This window comes from Gallus gallus, chromosome 4 (assembly GCF_016699485.2).
Source record: "Gallus gallus isolate bGalGal1 chromosome 4, bGalGal1.mat.broiler.GRCg7b, whole genome shotgun sequence".
Classification (NCBI taxonomy): domain Eukaryota; kingdom Metazoa; phylum Chordata; class Aves; order Galliformes; family Phasianidae; genus Gallus; species Gallus gallus.
Window position 1 is genome coordinate 17,358,693 of NC_052535.1, and position 17,175 is coordinate 17,375,867.

At 50.5% G+C, this 17,175-nt stretch overlaps 1 protein-coding gene across 6 annotated transcripts in view; it reads right to left on the bottom strand.

Annotated features, from left to right (window-relative positions):
• Positions 1 to 535: 535 nt before the first annotated feature.
• PASD1 (PAS domain containing 1) overlaps positions 536 to 17,175 on the bottom strand; it is an 88,445-nt gene continuing 71,805 nt past the window's right edge. For 4 of the 6 annotated variants that reach the window (XM_015278642.4, XM_004940851.5, XM_046941132.1 and 1 more), the window contains 12 exons: positions 14,850 to 14,956; positions 12,688 to 12,835; positions 9,923 to 10,004; positions 8,703 to 8,826; positions 8,318 to 8,487; positions 7,857 to 7,931; positions 7,279 to 7,437; positions 6,462 to 6,656; positions 5,573 to 5,775; positions 5,014 to 5,106; positions 4,367 to 4,574; positions 536 to 3,321 (listed from right to left, as the gene is read on the bottom strand). In XM_015278642.4, the coding sequence (XP_015134128.2) occupies positions 3,151 to 3,321; positions 4,367 to 4,574; positions 5,014 to 5,106; positions 5,573 to 5,775; positions 6,462 to 6,656; positions 7,279 to 7,437; positions 7,857 to 7,931; positions 8,318 to 8,487; positions 8,703 to 8,826; positions 9,923 to 10,004; positions 12,688 to 12,835; positions 14,850 to 14,956 (1,735 nt within the window). In that variant the 3' untranslated portion in view covers positions 536 to 3,150. The remainder of the gene's footprint in view (positions 3,322 to 4,366; positions 4,575 to 5,013; positions 5,107 to 5,572; positions 5,776 to 6,461; positions 6,657 to 7,278; positions 7,438 to 7,856; positions 7,932 to 8,317; positions 8,488 to 8,702; positions 8,827 to 9,922; positions 10,005 to 12,687; positions 12,836 to 14,849; positions 14,957 to 17,175) is intronic. The other 2 variants (XR_005859855.2, XM_015278644.4) reach the window with 2 other exon arrangements.

Sequence of the window (17,175 nt, forward strand, 5' to 3'; positions counted from 1 at the left end):
ATGTTTCACTTAAGAAAAAATAATCTGTTCAAAGCACTGTTCTTTCCCATGATGGACTGGTTCAGAAGTTTGTTCAAAAGCATCAGTTATGTTAAAGACATTCTTAGCAAGGACTGAGCCATAGAAAACCACACTAGGCCTTCAACCTCCCCTAAAGGTGAAGAAAAGAGGGGACCCAGGTTTTGCAGACTGGGACCAGTTCAGCCTTGCGCACAGCCTGGGCTTGCTTCCATGCTGGGATGGCTGCTGAGTTAGTCCAGGAAGAGTGGCATTATTCATTTTTGCATCCAAATTAAAACATGGATAGCATGCCATGGTGGCTCTGATGCCTTGCTCTTTTTGGCTCACACACTGCTCCTGTTGCCTCTGGCAATGGTCAGGAAAATCCCAGCCTCTGGCTTGAGCCCCATCCCTTCAGCTGTGTGTGCTCGTGTGTGTGTGACAGCTGCAGCTCCTGCACTCCTGGAGAGCAAGGGGCAGAGTCCAGCCCTCCAGCTGACCTGTACTGCTTGGGAAAAACAACAGCACAATTGTGTAAGAGGTCTTACAGGTATGCTTTTATTTCTTTCTCTTTCTTTCCTCCTTTCTTTCTTTGTTCTTTTTTTTTTTATTTTAATTTTTTTTTGAAAATACCATGTATAATCTGTTTAAAGCTTGTCAAAATGCACAGGTTCCCATCCAACGGAGCTGTGCAGCAACATAGATTCAAGACAAGAATAAAATCTTTACTCTTCATCTTCATAAGACACTTCCTTTTTCCCATTACAAAATACTTTAAAGAATAATAACATTTATAAATGTATCTATATTTGACATCATATAAAATAAAACAAGATTTATAGTCACTTCTAAGATTTTTCTTCTTCTTTTACACAGAGTATGTTACAATATATACAGTCAATTTTTAACTGTGTTTGTCAAACCAGCCTGATTGTACCCACCAGGCTTTAGCTTATATGTACAAGTATGCTAAAAGTGCAAGACTTTATTAATTAAAGCTGCCTGTGTTTTCAGAGGTCTGGAATTGTGTGGCCTGTAGATATAGATACACACATACATACATATATATGTATATTAAAAACACACACACCTGTATATCTATATATGAAGGGAGAGAGAGCTAGCACATAAGTGCTTCTGTGCTAGAAAGCCTCAGGATGTCGCTGAGCGCTGGCGGTGGAGCCCAGCCCCTGGTGCAGGCAGCACCGCTCACACTTCTGTTCTCTCACCAGCACCCAGAGGGGAACCAAGCCCACCAGCAACCCTCAGTTCCAAAGGGATCCCAAAAACACAGGTCATAGCTATCACCGAGGTAAATGTAAAGGAATTCACCTGAATAAAGAGATTAATTTAGTCATTAATTCTTTGAGTGTGAGTGATAACTAAGGCAGAAATCCCGTGGCCCTGAGCCTGCCATGCCTGGTTGGAGGCAGGCTGAGCAGGGGCTATGGGATTTTGCCCCATGGCACACACAGCTCTGCCCGGGTGGCACCGGGCCCACGAGCAGCTGTGCTAGCGGCTGGGGTGGGTGCTGGAAATAAAAGGGGGTGTGATAAAGTGCATGTTTTAGGTTGCTTGTTTCAGCAAGGCCAATCTCACATGTAAACATCCTTGCAAACCTCCCCTGCTCCCTTCTGAGAGGCTGCAAGCGATGGACAACTGTGCCATCTCACAGCCCTCCCCATCACCATGCAGCCCAGTGCTGCCATCAGGAGGGCTGTGAAGAGGCACAGCCCCATCCGGCACACCCACCGCCCCCAGCCCCTCTCCTTGCAAAGCAGTGAACCCCCTCCTTATCAAGCCCTGCTCACAAGAGCCCAGCCACACTGCCGCACCAGGGCTGGCATGTAGGGGGGGACGTGCAGGACAGCCACCGTGCTGCAGCCTTCTCCTCCCACCAGCAACGCTGAGACATAAACTGTGTACAATAGTGTATCCTTGGTGTAAGTGTGTGCCTCTGTGTGTACACGTTTTCCTCCCTACCTTCCTGCAAAGCTGAAAGCAATGGCCTATACCGTCATCTGTGCTTGGGCTCCAGCAGTGCCCACGGTTAGTCCTCAGCCCCCAGCGCCTCAGAAATGTACATGTTCGTTTTTCCTTTGGAAAGACACAAACAGTAGGGACACAGCTATACACCCACTGAGGAAAGACTTGTTTTCAATTCATAAATATAAACATATAGTTAAAAAGTGGCAATTTACAAAAATACAATTTATTGCTGACCCTATGGGCTTGTAACATCGCCTGTGTCATTGTGAGTATATGTTTTGGGTTTGTCAGACTGAAATCTGACTAAGCAAAACCACAAAGTTTGCTGTCATATGGTGTTCAACTGTGTTTGTTTGTTTTCATGTTAAGAAACATATACAACAACATCCACCTGGATCAGAACAGAATGACAGAGGAGAAAGAGTAAAGATTCTTTGTACGTAACCTGAAAAATATTTGGCTATAGGGAGTAAAAACCATATAAATTTCTCTGCACTTGTTAACCAAAATAAAAGATGAGGAATATCTTACTGGTTGTGATGTGAGCTGGTTTAACAACAGTAAGAAATTCAGGCAAAAGTGGTGTTACATAAATTAGCAGCATTATCCAATCTCCTGGAAAACAAAATGGTGGGGTTGAGGTATAGAAATAAGGGAAAACTCCACGACGGACCTACGAGAGCGAGACGAGCTATGTACACGGGAACCCTGCAGTGTGCTGCGGGCGCTGGGATCAGCGTCACAGTGACTTCCAGCACCGCGGCCCTGATCGGACGGGGCTTATTTGCGGCGCCGTCATCCCCACGGGGACCTCAGCCAACCTGCCCACAGCCGGGCGGCTCTCCCCTTCAGGTCAAAGATCTGCAGCCAGCACTGGTGCAAGCAGGCACGGCTCGGCAACCGGCAGCAGCATCCCAGCCCCTGCCCCAAGCACACCTTTCTCACCAAGTCTGCAGATCCAGTGGGCAGGAGCCCCAGGTGAGCATCCTTCTCTTCCTCAGCTTGACGGTGCGCTCCCTCTGGGGCAGGCCTGGCTGAGACTCGCAGCCCATGGGCTCTTTTGAGCAGTGGGGCCAACAGGAGACCCCAGCTGGGCCCCACGGCAATCCCACTATGTGAGGTGTCCCCTTGTGGGGTGTTGTTGGTCTGAGCAGCAGTCGGTCAGGGCAGCTGCATCTCAGGCAGGTCAGGCAGGTTGCAGGGCTGGCCCTGCGCGTGGCGGCCCTGCGGCTGCGGGTGCAGGAAGTAGCTCAGGGGGTTCTGCTGTGGGAGGTGGGGTGGCTGGAACACACGTGGGCTGGGGCCTCCTGGCACTGCCTCAGCTCCTTGCATCTGCAGGGTGACACGAAAGCAGCCGATTGGACCTGCCCCAGGCCCAGCACCCCTCCCTCGCTGCTGTCCAGGGGTACCAGAGCCCAAAGGTGGTCCGCTCCCACCTAGTGCTGAGCTAAGGACAGAAGAGAGGGACCCCCCCCCCCATCCTACCGGCCCTACAGGCATCCCAGCAGGAGGCCTCCAGCAGGCAGCTGCAGCACAGCTGCGGGACGGGCAGCCCTATGGCTGCTGCTCCACAGAGCAGGCCTCATCACCTCACCATGGCACTGAGGCCCGACTTGCTGCTGACTGAAGCTTTCACCTCCTGCACACTGCTACGCTGCTGTTCTCAGGGCTTACAGCAGTTCCTGAGCACACACACAGCAGTAGGAACCTTTCCTGCCCATATTTCCAACAACAATTTATTTCTCACTCCAAATGCAGCCCTGCAGCATAACCCCAGCTCTTCCTGATCTTGTTTTCCACCATCTTTTCCAGGACAACTATAGCTTGCCTCTGCCAACCCAGCAAGTCTTGGAGAACATGTTATTCATTAATTATTAGTTTCAACAGCCCCTCTCCTTGGCAGCGCTGTTCACTTGGCACGCACTGATGAAAACATGCAATGAAACAAAACTGCCTTTCCCAGAGGTTTGTGTTGGGAAACAACCGTTTACTGAAAGAAAGCAGTGACTGCAGCTGATAAAACCCCTTGCTATGCAGAGACCTAGCGGCAGGAGGCCTGTTTTCAAGGGGACCAATCCCTTATCGCCTGTTGCTTCCACAGCGGGATTCCCACCCCAGGCCCTCTGAATGACATGTCATACTTGAAGGCCTGGCTCTGTCTTCTGCTCACTAAGGGACAGCTGGGCTTGGAAATACAGCCTTGAAACTGGGTACCAAGTCAGGTTGGAAATGCTGTGCACACAGGCACGTGCAGATATATCGGGGATGGAGGGCACATGAGTGCACAGCTCAGGTCTGATCATGGTCAGCTAAGTCCTATTTCTTCCCCAGATCCCTCAGATCCCACTCCAGCCCTGCACACGGCCACAGACCTTACCTGAAGGTAGAGACGGTGCTGCTGAACCTGCTGCTGAGGCCAGGGGTGGAGATGCAGCGGGGTGCTGCCGGGGTGGGACACAAAGCTGCCATGGGGGAGCATCACGGATGGGGAAAACACAGGTGAGGGGGCAGGGGGCCGCACCGTGCTGCCACTGATGGGCTGCATCTGCGTGGTGGGAGGCAAGGGCTGCTGCTCTGCCACGAATCTGCCACAGGGAAGAAAATCCAGTGTGAGAACCCTACCTTGGCTTGGCTGCCCAATGCTGCAGGAATCAGAGCCACAGGAATTGTCAAACTGTGCCAAATCCCACACAAAAGTCCCTGTCCCACTAACATTCCTGACTGGGACCACAGGGAATCAGATATGTAAGACTGTACATCTCTGTGTGTTTATCAAGCACTTCATGCTTTGCAAAAACCAGCAAACAGTTAGGAAAACTTTTCGAAGAACTGTAATTAAGAGTTCTCTGCAATTAAAAGAAGTACATATTCTCATTACTTCTCCTAACTAGCTTAGATTTTGTTTCCTTTAAGTCTGGTTTGTTTTCACGTGATCGCACATAAGTTTTTCAAAGTAATTTCTGGAACCATGAAGCAGCACCCTGCTACACCACCACGTGGGAGAAGGGACAAGCAAGGACTCACTTCCCCAGCTGCCTGCTGGAACTGCTCAGTGTGGGCTGGGTGCTGCCATTGGCGGCGGGCACCATGGCCTGGATGGACTGGTCCAGCAGCATCCTGTGGTGAGGAAAAAGAGCGGGTAATCAGGGCAGGCCAGGTCCAGACTGCTGGCTGTCAACCTCTAGGAACAAGTCCTGTAAGTCCTCCCTGAAAGCACGCAAAGTACCACTGATTCTCCTCGGAAAAAAAAGCCAATACAACAGGATGCTTCTCATCACTGCGGTACCCATGGAGGTGGGCTGAAACTTGCCACATCTTCCATGTCAGAAATACATTTTTACAGATGGTGAGATCTCTAGCTCACATAGTTTATGCTGTTCCTTTACAGAGAATTTTGCAGTGCCTGGATCCCAGAGATGATACCTGCAGACACCTTCCTGAAAGGCAGTTGCATAGTTTGGAGCAGTTTACAGCTTTGTACAAAAAAATGTTTTTACCACAAACCTCATCCTGGCTGGAAAAAAGAGGCTCTGGAACTCTGGAGCAAGCAAGACAGGGCTGGGAGGAAAGCTCCAGCTCTTACCTGAGGCTCCTGTCCTGGCTGTAGTCAGACTGCATCTGCCTTTCCCTAACATCAGTTGGCAGCTGTGCAGCCACTGTAATGGGCTGTGCTTGCGAAAACACCATGGGGTTGTTGTAGAGGGGCACTGAAATGCTCGTCTGCCCTGGCAGACACGTTGGCTGGGCTTGGTTTCCTCGCATTAGGTGCTGCTGCTGCTGTGGTACCTGAAATGCAGAGGCAGATACACAGATCAGGTTCTGAAGCCCTCAGTTATGCAGCTAGAAAAACAGCTTCAAACTGGGAAAAAGACAAAGAACAGCTGAAGTTCTCCCTGAGTGAAGTGATAGGAATGGAATATGTCTATGCACACAAACACCTTGTTGGCATTTGTCACCCTTCTATAATCCTCAGCTGCGGGAAGAATTCTTTCATCTAAATAAGGTTCTGGGGAGACATTATAGCTGCCTTCCAGTACCTCCTGGGGCCAGCAGGAGAGCTGGATTGGGGACGACTCGGTATCACTGAGTGCAGTGCCAGGGCAGGGAGAAATGGCTTCAAATTAAAAGAGGGGTGATTTAGGTTCCATATGAGTAAGATATTCTCTATGCAGAGGGCAATGAGGCCCTGGCACAGAGCTGTGGGTGCCCATCCCAGGAGGTGCCCAAGGTTGGATTGGGTGGGCTCTGGGCCCTGAGCTGGGGTGGGGGGGCAGACAGCAAACAGCAGGGGGGCTGCAAGGTCCCTTCCAACCTAAACTGTTCTGTGATTCTATACAGTGAATGTAGACCCAGTGATGCTAAGCTTGTTTATCACAGCTGCCTTCCATGACTTCTCAGCCAGAAACAAATTCCCTTCTCACAACAATGAAACGCTCTGTGCCACCTGCCCGCATGTGAGCACAGCCAGGCACCTGGGAGGGAGTGCTGCAGGGTTCCCTGAGGAACGGGCGTGGGGTGGACACAGGGGGGCCCCCGTAGTGCTTGGCCATGGGGCCCGGCTGTGGGGCCTTCTTGGTGCTGGGCTGCCGGGACGGTGGCGGGGCTCTCCGTGGGCTCTGGCGCTGCGCGTTGTTGAAGACCAGTGGGATCGGCTGCTGCATCAGCATCTTTAAGGAGAAGAGAGGCACGGATGCATTACACATCGGGAAGGGATATGACAGCCCTTGCTGGGCAACAGCCACTAGATGGTGCTTGGGCTTTGCTAGAAAACAGGGGCTCTGTATGCTCCCGCCCTGCGCTGAGGGGTGCAGCTGGCAGGGCCTCCACACGAGCTGCTGGGAGACCCTCCCGCTCCAAGCAGGCCTCTGTCAGCATGTGGGCACCGCGCCTGCAAACTCAGCAGCACAGCAGGTCATGGGGATGGGCAACCAAGTCAGCATCTGCTCAGATATTAAGAGCCATGACTGCCTGGTGCTGTTAGCCCTGTCACGTGTTGCGGGATGGCACGAGTGGCATTAACTGCTGGGATTGCTGTGCAGGGTGAGTTCTGATCAACCTGACTCCTTCCTTGAGATTGTTTTCCTAAGTCATGACTCCATCCTTAAGCAGCCACTGACACCAGCTACCCCTCAGGGGGACACCTTGCCAGCCACCCCCACGCCTGAGACAACACTGTGCATTCATCCAGAGCTCATTTCCAAACGCTTGTGCTGCAGATGATTCTGTCACTGATCTGCACGCTCCAAGGAAAAGCAAAGGGTGCACAGTCTGAGGACAGGGAAGTGATACCTGCAGGTTGGAGTCCTGCACCAGCTGGAGCTGCTCCTTGATGACGTGCAGCTCTTCCTGCTGCGTTTTGATGTCCGCTTGCAGAATGCGTGTCCTTTCCTCCAGCTGCTCCTTCAGCTGGTGCATCATGCCCAGCGGGGCTGGGAATTGGTATACAGGCTGCAGGGCAGAGAGCGAGCATGGCTTGGGCCGGTCCCACTGCACACATTCATCATGATGCTTTTGTGCAAGGCAGGCAGGTTACTGGAACACCTGACTAGCTATGATTTATAATTCTCATTTTTTTTGTTTGGCTCTTCTCTTTTTTTGGCCTATCTCAGACCTGTTACGTCACCCCCTTCTTCCATCAGGGCCATAACACTCTTGTGTTGTATCAGTCTGTGCCAGCTGCTAACAACACAGATGAGTCTTCAGCAGCCCCAAGCGGTTTGACAGGTCTGAGCCTTCCTTTAACCTATGTTTTCAGCATCTCAGCTTGGCTGGGGGCAAGGGCCCAGCCCTCTTGCTTATCACACAGCCCCAGCACAACCCCTTCCCTCCCACCCAGCTTGGGGCGGGAGCTGCACCACACCACATACCATCACAGTCTGCTGGGAGGGGACCGCTGGCTGCTGAGGGAGGTGTTCACCTGTGGCTGGAGGCGTTGCTATGGCCTAAAAATGAAAACTTTGCTTTAGTGGAGGTCTCCAGCACCTCTAGGGCGGAGTGGACATTGTATGAGCTGCTGCTGGCCACATAGCCCTGGTGATGGAACAGATGTGAAAAGCCTGAAAACTTCACGTGTAGTCTGAGGGTGAGTCAGAAGGGAGAACTTGAGCTCTCACATGCCCACTAGTTATTGATAGCAAACCTTCAGTGTCACCATCTGTGTCTGGACAAAAGCCTTTCAACATGTGCAGACCCAAGAGATGTGTGTTGGGAGACAGAATTTGGCCTGGAGGAACAACGAACCCCGAGACAGCAGGTGGCTGTGATGCCTCCAGCAGCTCTCTTCGCCTCTGCCATGGCCCCAGGAAATCCCAGCCCTGGCCCCACACACCTGGAGCTGGGGATCAGACCCCTCCAAGGGTGAGACCACGGCCTGCCATCTGCTCCCTTCAGCAGCACCGACCTGAGCGCTTCCAGCCGCTGCCAGCCGCAGGGCTGCCTTCTCTGGCACTGCCGGCCGGGTGGGAGTGCTGGTGTCAGTATGTCGCATGGACGAGGTGGCTGGAAAAGAGACACTTTGCTGTCACACGGCAGCAGAGATGTGCCCGGCCACCCCTGCTCTCACGAGGACGATGGAGGACACAGCACCATAATGCATCAGTGCTGAAGCTGAGCTCCTCTCACTGACTCAGTCCCAGCTGGTGGAAACCTCTCACCCGACCCTGGACCTGGCAGGGTGCCCTGCCCCTCTCTCCCCCACCGAACCGGGCACCTACAGGCAGAGTCGGAGAGCGCAGTGTGAGAGGAGCGGCGGGAGCTGTGGGACGACAGCGACATTCCCTCCCGGCTGGCATCTTGGCTGCTGCCACAGCGGCCCACCTCTAGGTAGCTGCCATGGCTCTGCAGGGAGAGAAGCACATGCGAGGGTGTGACGGGGGCAGAAATAACACAGTGGGTGCTGCCGGCCCCCTCCAGCTGACCCTATGGCTCTCCCTCGATGGTAGTCCTGACGACTTTACCCTCCCCACCCACATATCCCAGTGGGAATAGCCAAATCTAGTGCATTTGTGTGGCTCTGGTGCTGTCACCAAAATGACAGATGGCACCTTGCAGCTGGTTTACAGCTAAGATGTGGTGACCATGCTGTCTGTGCTGTCACCCTCCCCATGCCTCCCCAGGAGCTCCCCGCTCCCCTCCCCAAGAGCAAGCAACGGGTGCAATTGCCCTACTGCTCCCCCCACTGCCTTGCACCAGCAGATGTAGCTTCATGGCTGCAGAAAAACATCACTGCTATCATACAGGAAGGGCAAAATTACAGCAGTGTGCCGTAGTGAGAGTAGCTGCTAGCAAGACGGCCTCTGCTCCAGTACAAAAGGTCTCTGGGACAGTGTCCACAGTGCATCCTATAAGTAATTTCTATAAAATAATGGCTGAAGAGTAGTGAGACTAATGGAATGATAATTACACAACAATCCTCTCAGAGTGCCTTTGATTACCAGTCTTATCTGGGAACTGTTGAGAGCAGGATTTGAAAAAGAATTGAAATGACCTTGTTAATTGGGCAGGCATGTTGGCATGCGGGACTGATTCAAGCCACGAAAATTACTGCTCTGGTCACATCCCTGCACTTGAGGCCATCCTGCCCAGTGGTGCAAACAGAGCTGAAATCTGGAATAAGAACCGATGCATTGTTTTCCCTGAACTTCCAACCTTTCAGTATCTGTGCCAAGCTGGCATTAACCAAACAGGTGCATGGTGGTACTGCCCTGCACTCAGAAAGACATGGCAAAGCTGAGCAGTGGCAATGCAAACGCTGGATTTGCAGCTTCATGCTCGCACCAAGATGGGGTAGCTTAGAGCCACGCAGCACCTGCTTGAGTCATAGACCTGGCAAAGACTTAGAAGGAGAAGGGAACATGGGAGAAGGAAGAACATGTAATCTCCTAAGATTGATAAGAGGTGGCTCTGTTCATTCAACTGTGAAGAGGCGCCGTACCTTTATAGAAGAGGATGCCAGTTCAATTGATGACTCTTCAAGGCCAAGATCTCGCCTTTTTTCAGCTCGGACTTCGGCATAACTAATAAAAACAATAAAGAAAATTAAACCATTGTGCCTCTAAAAGTCTGTATTTGCTCCCCTTATTATTTTTTCCTCTTAAATTATATTTACAGAAAACAATGATGCATAATTCACCCTGGGATATATTGGAGAGAATGTTCTAAAGGCTCTGAGCAGTTGTGGTGTCAGAATTCGGACTGCTGAAATGTGAACGGGTAAAACCTTTGTGGGGCACAAGAGGCACTGCTGAGCTGAGCTTACTTACAGCAGTTTGGGCACTGAAACAAGTCCCTGCACAATAAATTCAGAGCCTGAAGCACAGCTCAACTGCCTGAAGCATGGCAGAAGCAGTGCAGCCCAGAAGCAATTGCTCTATCTGATGTTTGCTTAAAATAGCACTCTGTGTAGTTTATAGCAGCGTCTCAACCACCAACACCTATGTACTGGTGTAAGGTGTCCTCAGTCTGTGCTTCTGAACGTGGGAAAGATTTCCAGTTTATCTGTGCTTTTCCTGCTTTTTCTTCCAAATGTTTTACAGGAAAAAGGGGGAGTGGAAAAAAAAAAATCACAACAACTTGATTCCTAAGGAAATAGATTCTTCAGGAAAGATGCACTGAGCAACAACCTGACTCAAGTTAACAGATCAAATCAGTACGTTGCTATTTCTTCAATCCCTTCAGCAAATACACCTGTGCTCTGAGCACTGCTATGTGCTGACAGTGGGAGGCAGCAGGTCCCTGGCACAGCTTGGCTTGCTCCAGCCCAGCTCTGCCAGCAAGCCTGCAGCCGAGCGCACTGCAGGGCACTTTAGGTGCTGCCGTGGGCGAGGAACGCGGCCAGCAGGACAGCAGCCATCTTCCTGTCCGAGTACGTAATGCTCTGGGCAAAGGTTTGGTAGGAGATGTATCACCACATTTCACACAAAATCACAGAATGGCCTGGATTGGAAGGGACCTCAAGGATCATCAAGCTCCAACCCCCCTGCCACAGGCAGGGCCACCAACCTCCACATTTAATACTAGACCAGGCTGCCCAGGGCACCATCCAAGCTGGCCTTGAACACCTCCAGGGATGGGGCACCCACAACCTCTCTGGGCAGCATGTTCCAGCACCTTACCATTCTCATAGTAAAGAACTTCCTCCTGACGTCCAACCTAAATCTTCCCTCCTTCAACTTAAAACCGTGCCCCTTGTCCTGCTGATATTTACCCTTTCAAAAAGTTGACTCCCCTCCTGTTTATAGGCTCCCTTTAAGTACTGGAGGGCTGCAATTAGGTCACCCCGCAGCCTTCTTTTCTCCAGGCTGAACAAGCCCAGCTCCCTCATACTGTCTTTGTAGGGGAGGTGCTCCAGCCCTCTAATCATCCTTGTGACCCTCCTCTGCACCCTCTCCAACAGCTCCTTGTCTTTCGTGTATTGAGGGCCCCAGACCTAGATGCAGTACTCCAGATGGGTCCTCATGAGGGTAGAGTAGAGAGGGACAATCACTTCCCTGTCCCTTCCGGCCATCCCTCTTCTGATGGAGCTCAGGATACCATTTGCTTTCCGAGCTGAAAGAGCACCCTGCTGGCTCATGTTAAGTTTTTCATCCAACAGGACCCCCAGGTCCTTCTCTGCAGAGCTCTTTTGGTCATGCTCCTTTCAGTCAGTATATATGCCCAGGATTCCTCTGGCCCAAGTGCAAAACCTTGCACTTTTCTCTGTTGAACCTCATCAGATTCATTAGATTCACCCGGGCCCACCTTTCAAGTCTGTTGAGGTCCCTCTGAAAGGCATCCCTTCCTCCCACTGTGTCAACAGCACCACTCAGCTCAGAGTCATCAGCAAACTTGCTGAGGGTGCACTCAATTCCGTCATCGATATCATTGATAAAGACATTAAAGAGCCCCAGTCCCAAGACAGAACCCTGAGGGATACCGCTCCACCTGGACATAGAACCATTAATCACCACCCTCTGTCTGCGGCCTTTCAACCAATTCCTTATCCATCGGGTGGTCCACCCATCAAATCCACATCCCTCCAATTTGGAGATAAGGATGTGGTGGGGGACCATGTCAAAGGCCTTGCTCAAGTCCAGGTAAATTACATTGGTCACAGTCCATTTGTCCACCAATGTTGTCACTCCATCATAGAAGGCCACCAGATTGGTTAGGCATGATCTTCCCCTGGTGAAGCCATGCTGGCATGTCATCCAGGAGAATCTGTTCCATGATCTTCCTAGGTACAGAGGGGAGACTCACCAGCCTGTAGTTCCCTGGGATCTTCTTTCTCCCTTTCTTATAAATGGGAATGACATGAACCTTCCTCCAGTCATCTGGGACCTCACCTCACAGCCACAACTTTTCAAATATGATGGAGAGCAGCTCAGCAACCAATCTACATTTGGTAAATTTACAGGCTACCATTGACACTCACAGAGTCATCCGATTGTTAAAGCTTCAGCTCCTCGTCCTGCCATGTCATTGCTGGGGACACTCTGATGGACATAGACAGTTGTGGCTTTCAGGCCCAGCTGCCAAAGTGTGGTGAAAACACATGATGCTTTTCCCCAGGTTCCCTGTCGTAATAGCTTTCTACAATTGCATACCATTTAGTGTGCTAATGCACGTAGCAAATATTTGGCTTACACAAAACAGGACCGGAAAACATAATGGACGAGGACATGGAACACATACTTGAAAGTGCTTGGTGCTTGTTCCTACCTAACTACCAGGTGAGTGCACACGATGAACTCGGGCTTGGAATTCCATTGGTGGTAGGTGATGTAGTAGTGTGTCTGCAGCCAGATCCACTGCTGGCCCTTGGTCAGGAATCGGTAGTAACATGACTTGCCTTTTCCAAATTGCATCACTGGTAAACAAAAAGAAAGCACATTATAGCAAACGACCTACAGAAAGCTCAAGGTGCAAAGGTGGTTAGAAGAAACGCTCAGCCCCAGCCTTGCTACCACACTAATGCTGCTCTTGTGGCTTTATAAGCATGACAGGCACGCAGCCAAGCGACAGCCTTCCTTTGGGTTCTTTCCTGCTATCAACTTCCGCAACTTCCACAAGAGTTCACTTTAATATTTAGAAATTGTTCTTATAACTACTAATTGGCATAACTTTATAACTGGTTATATTCCTGCAACTAATTAGTGGGCTTCTCTAAAAGTAATAAGAATAAGTAATATCATCTAAACAAAGTATTGGTCTTTCAGAAATAGATGAGGATGCATTTCAGAGATGGTGGGCCTGATAATGGCACAAATAATATGGTGGTGGAAATTAGCAGTCACACTGAGAACTGTAAGCACCGCCCTGAATGCAACAGACTATTGGAATATATATCGGAGTACACCCAGAAAAATCACAGGTGCTGTAATATAACAGGAACATAACATGGGAAACCACATTAAATAACCACCTTAATTGCTCCCATACTGCTGGCAGTACAAAATGAAACATGCTTACTTAAAATACCCATAATTAACGCAAAGTGAAATAAAAATGCAGTTAAAGCAAACCCGTTGCACTTCACAGCAGGTGATGGGATGGGATGCCAGCCCACGGCAGCCAACCTGCCAGCCAGGAGCCTGTCCAGCCACAAGGACATGGGCACGTTTACAAACTCTGCTTTGCTAACTGCTGGGGCTGCCTTTCTCAGCCATCCCACTAATAAGGATGTGCTTCAGATGGAGCACTTAGAGAAAGCCTTCTGGCTAACGTGACGTGCTGCCGACTGCCCAGCACTTGGTCCTTTCCAAGGTGTCCTGAAGCAACTCCTGCAAGTCATTCACCAGCACCTGACCTTGCCTGTCTGAACAGTAAAGCTAAAAGAGCTAAAAGCATTTCTTCAGGCGTGCTGAGCAAACACGCATCTGGAATACAATGACAGATCAGTGGCAAGCACAGACGTAAACCATGAACACATTCTCTCTGAAAGTCATTTTCTCCACTCTCTGCTAGGTCCTTTAGCATCTCAAATGTGTCCGTGGTGGAGGGGCAGTGGCAGAGGCTTGGGCACTGCAACTGAGAGCTGAAGAGCTCTGGGGGTTGTGGAGCTGCTTGGAGCCCTGGCATCACGCTGCCAGCACAGCATGGCAGGTCCCACATTGCCCCACTGCCTGGGGCAGCTTTGTTCCCCGCTGGTAAGCACCTTCCAAACAGCAGTGGCAGACAGACAAACAGCAAGCTGGTCCAACAAGAAACCTGTAAGCAATGTTTCTCAAAAAAGAAATCTGCATTTTATGAAGTGCATCATTACATTTCACTCTTGGCACTGAAATCCAGAAGGCAGACTCAATTCTTGTTCAGAATCTGATTCTGAAGTGTGTGCATCAAAATGGAAAAATACAGTCTTTGGGAGAAAGCTCCTCTCGCACCCTTCTGGCTGGAGATCCACACCAATGAGCAGTGCACCATGTCTGCTGCCACCTTCTGCACTGCCCTGCCAAGGCTGTGGACATTCTCCGGTGTTCCCACATCAGACAGAACGGGACAAACCTTCACAATGATGCAACACTGAGAAAAATCTGTGCTAAAAGCCCATGGCCTTCTTTCTGTGCCCACATATGTTGCTGGTGGAAGGAGAAGAGCCCTCTCCCTGTTCCACAGCTCCACTCTGCACTGGGGCAGGTGGCACGTGACATTAAATCCTTCTGGCTCTCAGAACGTCCCCAGGAAGGGTGACAGTCAACAACATCCTCAGGACTAGGACTGCCCTCATACACAGGGGACAGAGGGTCCATGAGTGACTGCTGAGGGATTCAGGCTCCCAGGGAGGCACTGCTGAGACAGCCTTTTTTCCTTACTTCCCAGACAGCAAAAGACTTTGCATGAATGACACGTGAGATCACAGATGGGCGTACTGTGGAAGGACTTACAGTGTTCATGGCACCTAGCGAGAAGCTCCAGGTCATCTGCATGGTAGTAGTCATACCCTGACGTTCCCAGCACCTCAAAGGGTAAGTATCCTATAATAGGCGGAGCCCTAGGAGAGAAGCAAAGAGCAGGTGGTGATCACAAAACTGCACTGTGACACCAGGGTAACACTATGACCAAAGCCATCAGGTGCATCCGCTTGGCACCTCCACCTGGGAGTGGATTTCCACATATACAGCGATGCACTGCCAGATACAAGCAAAAGACACAGAGAGAAAGAGGCAAAAACTGAGAAAATGAAAAGGTGCGTGTTTACTGCTTTGTAGCCTATTCATTACGTGGGTGTAGGGAGGGCATGTGCGTATGCAGTGACTCAATCCATTAAGCACGCCCAAGAGACATGGCTTGAGAAACACTATGGTTGTTTGTATGCGTAATAATCTGGAGTCTCAGCAAAATTCTCCAGCAGGTTGGATATAAATGTCATCTGGGTAGTGACCATAGAGGGAAAAGTAAGCGAGAACCTTCTGGATATTAATGGCAAGTCCTCCTCTGTCTTTCCTAATGACCCAGCTCCATGTTCATCCCCTTGGGATAAAAGGTTATTCAAGTACAGAGGGCCAGAAGAGGTCCGTGATCGCTCCCTTCCCTGGCTTGGTTTCCTGAAGGGATGCTCTAAGTCCTGGCTGTGCCTCCCCAGTGCTTCCCCACAGCAGTGGGCAGCCTGGCAGCAAGCGGCTAACAGGGGAGAGGGAGAAAAAGGCCATACGGATGGGGGTCTGCTCAGCAGCAGCCCTGCGGCACACCCCCATGAGGATCAAGGGCTCAGCAGGAGCTCCAGAGCCCAAGAGATCTGCCAGACGCTGCCCAGTACAAGGAGCTGTCTGCAAGAACCAGCCTTCTGCACTCTGATAGCAAATTTCTGGACACAGAGAGCTCTTAGTACACAGTGGTCTCAGACACAATACAGCCCTACCGAGCCAAAGGACTCTTCATAGAGCACTGTGTTCCTTTTCCTCATGTGACCTAGATTTCTGTTAATGATGATAATACATGTATTTATTAAAGTGTCCTTGCTGTCTCTTTGGCAGATTGGCTGGTGTCTCTCGACATGCTTATCTTCAAGACAATAATGCCTTTCAGATGCACATCAGATAAACATTTAAGCTGATCAGGGAAGTATTATGCTTCCATGACTTTCGCCAGATTTCTTCAAATGAGAAAGCCTCCTAATCTGTCATTTGACAAGGAGCTGGCTTGCTTGTGGAACCATCTAGAAGTGCCTTGTTAGCATAACTTCCAGCCTTGGGGCCTGCAGCTGGCTGTGCACTGTTTTCCAGTGAAGCTCTGAGCACAGGGCCAGAGGCTGGGTCAGCAGCCCAAAGGACAGGGCACCCAGCTTTCTGCCTGGCCAGAGCAGACCTTGCAGTCTTTTAGTAACAGGAGGGAAAACCAAGAGAATGAAGAACAGAAGCAGAATGTTAACAAAGTTCACAGGTTTTCTTCTTCCACCTGTGTGTATATAAACACCAAGAAAACAGTTTTTCCTGTTTTTCTAACATCTAACCAGATCTGTAGAGTGCTTTCTGTATTATTCATCATGACCCCATGCATGCCATGGCCATGATATGAAAGGTCCTGGGCACACGCTGCTCCTACTGATGGCACACCGCTAGGATCAAGTCCTGTGAGCTGATGTAGCCAAGGAAGAAACAGGAAAATACCCAACAACATTTCACAGCATCCCGGAGTTACCAGGGAGTGCACTGGAGAGAGGTTTGAAGCACTGATTGCACGAGACAGCCCACATGATTCCCTTCTGGTTCTGGGGTCCGGTGCTCTCACAAACTGTCTCAGTGTCTGTGTTAGCTTAATCCACTCCCAGCAACAATGGTCTCCTCACTGGGATTCCAGTGGGACTGGAGTGGCTGCGAGCGCCTGGTGCAGAGCTTCCTCTCTGAGTCATAACCTAGATTCATTCATCAAAAGGCTCTTTGATATGCTGCAAAGAAGCTCCTGTCTGCCTTATTCACAGCAGCTTCTGGGCACAGCCCTTTGGAGAGCCAGCTCACTGCTTCAGACAATGACATAAGGGGTTTAGGGCTCTTTGAGGAATCCTTGTTAAATCACCTGATTCTAAAAGTGTGCCTCATTGGACAGGTCAATTAAAGTCTAACAAAATCACTGCAGTGAGATCCCAACAACAGGACTAATGAGCTGGCTGTGCCAACCCACACAGCAGAAAGTGGGGCTGTCTGCACTTCAAGGTGTGCTGCACAAGAGCGCACTGTCCCTACTGCAGCAACGCAAGTTGTTCCCTATTTGTGC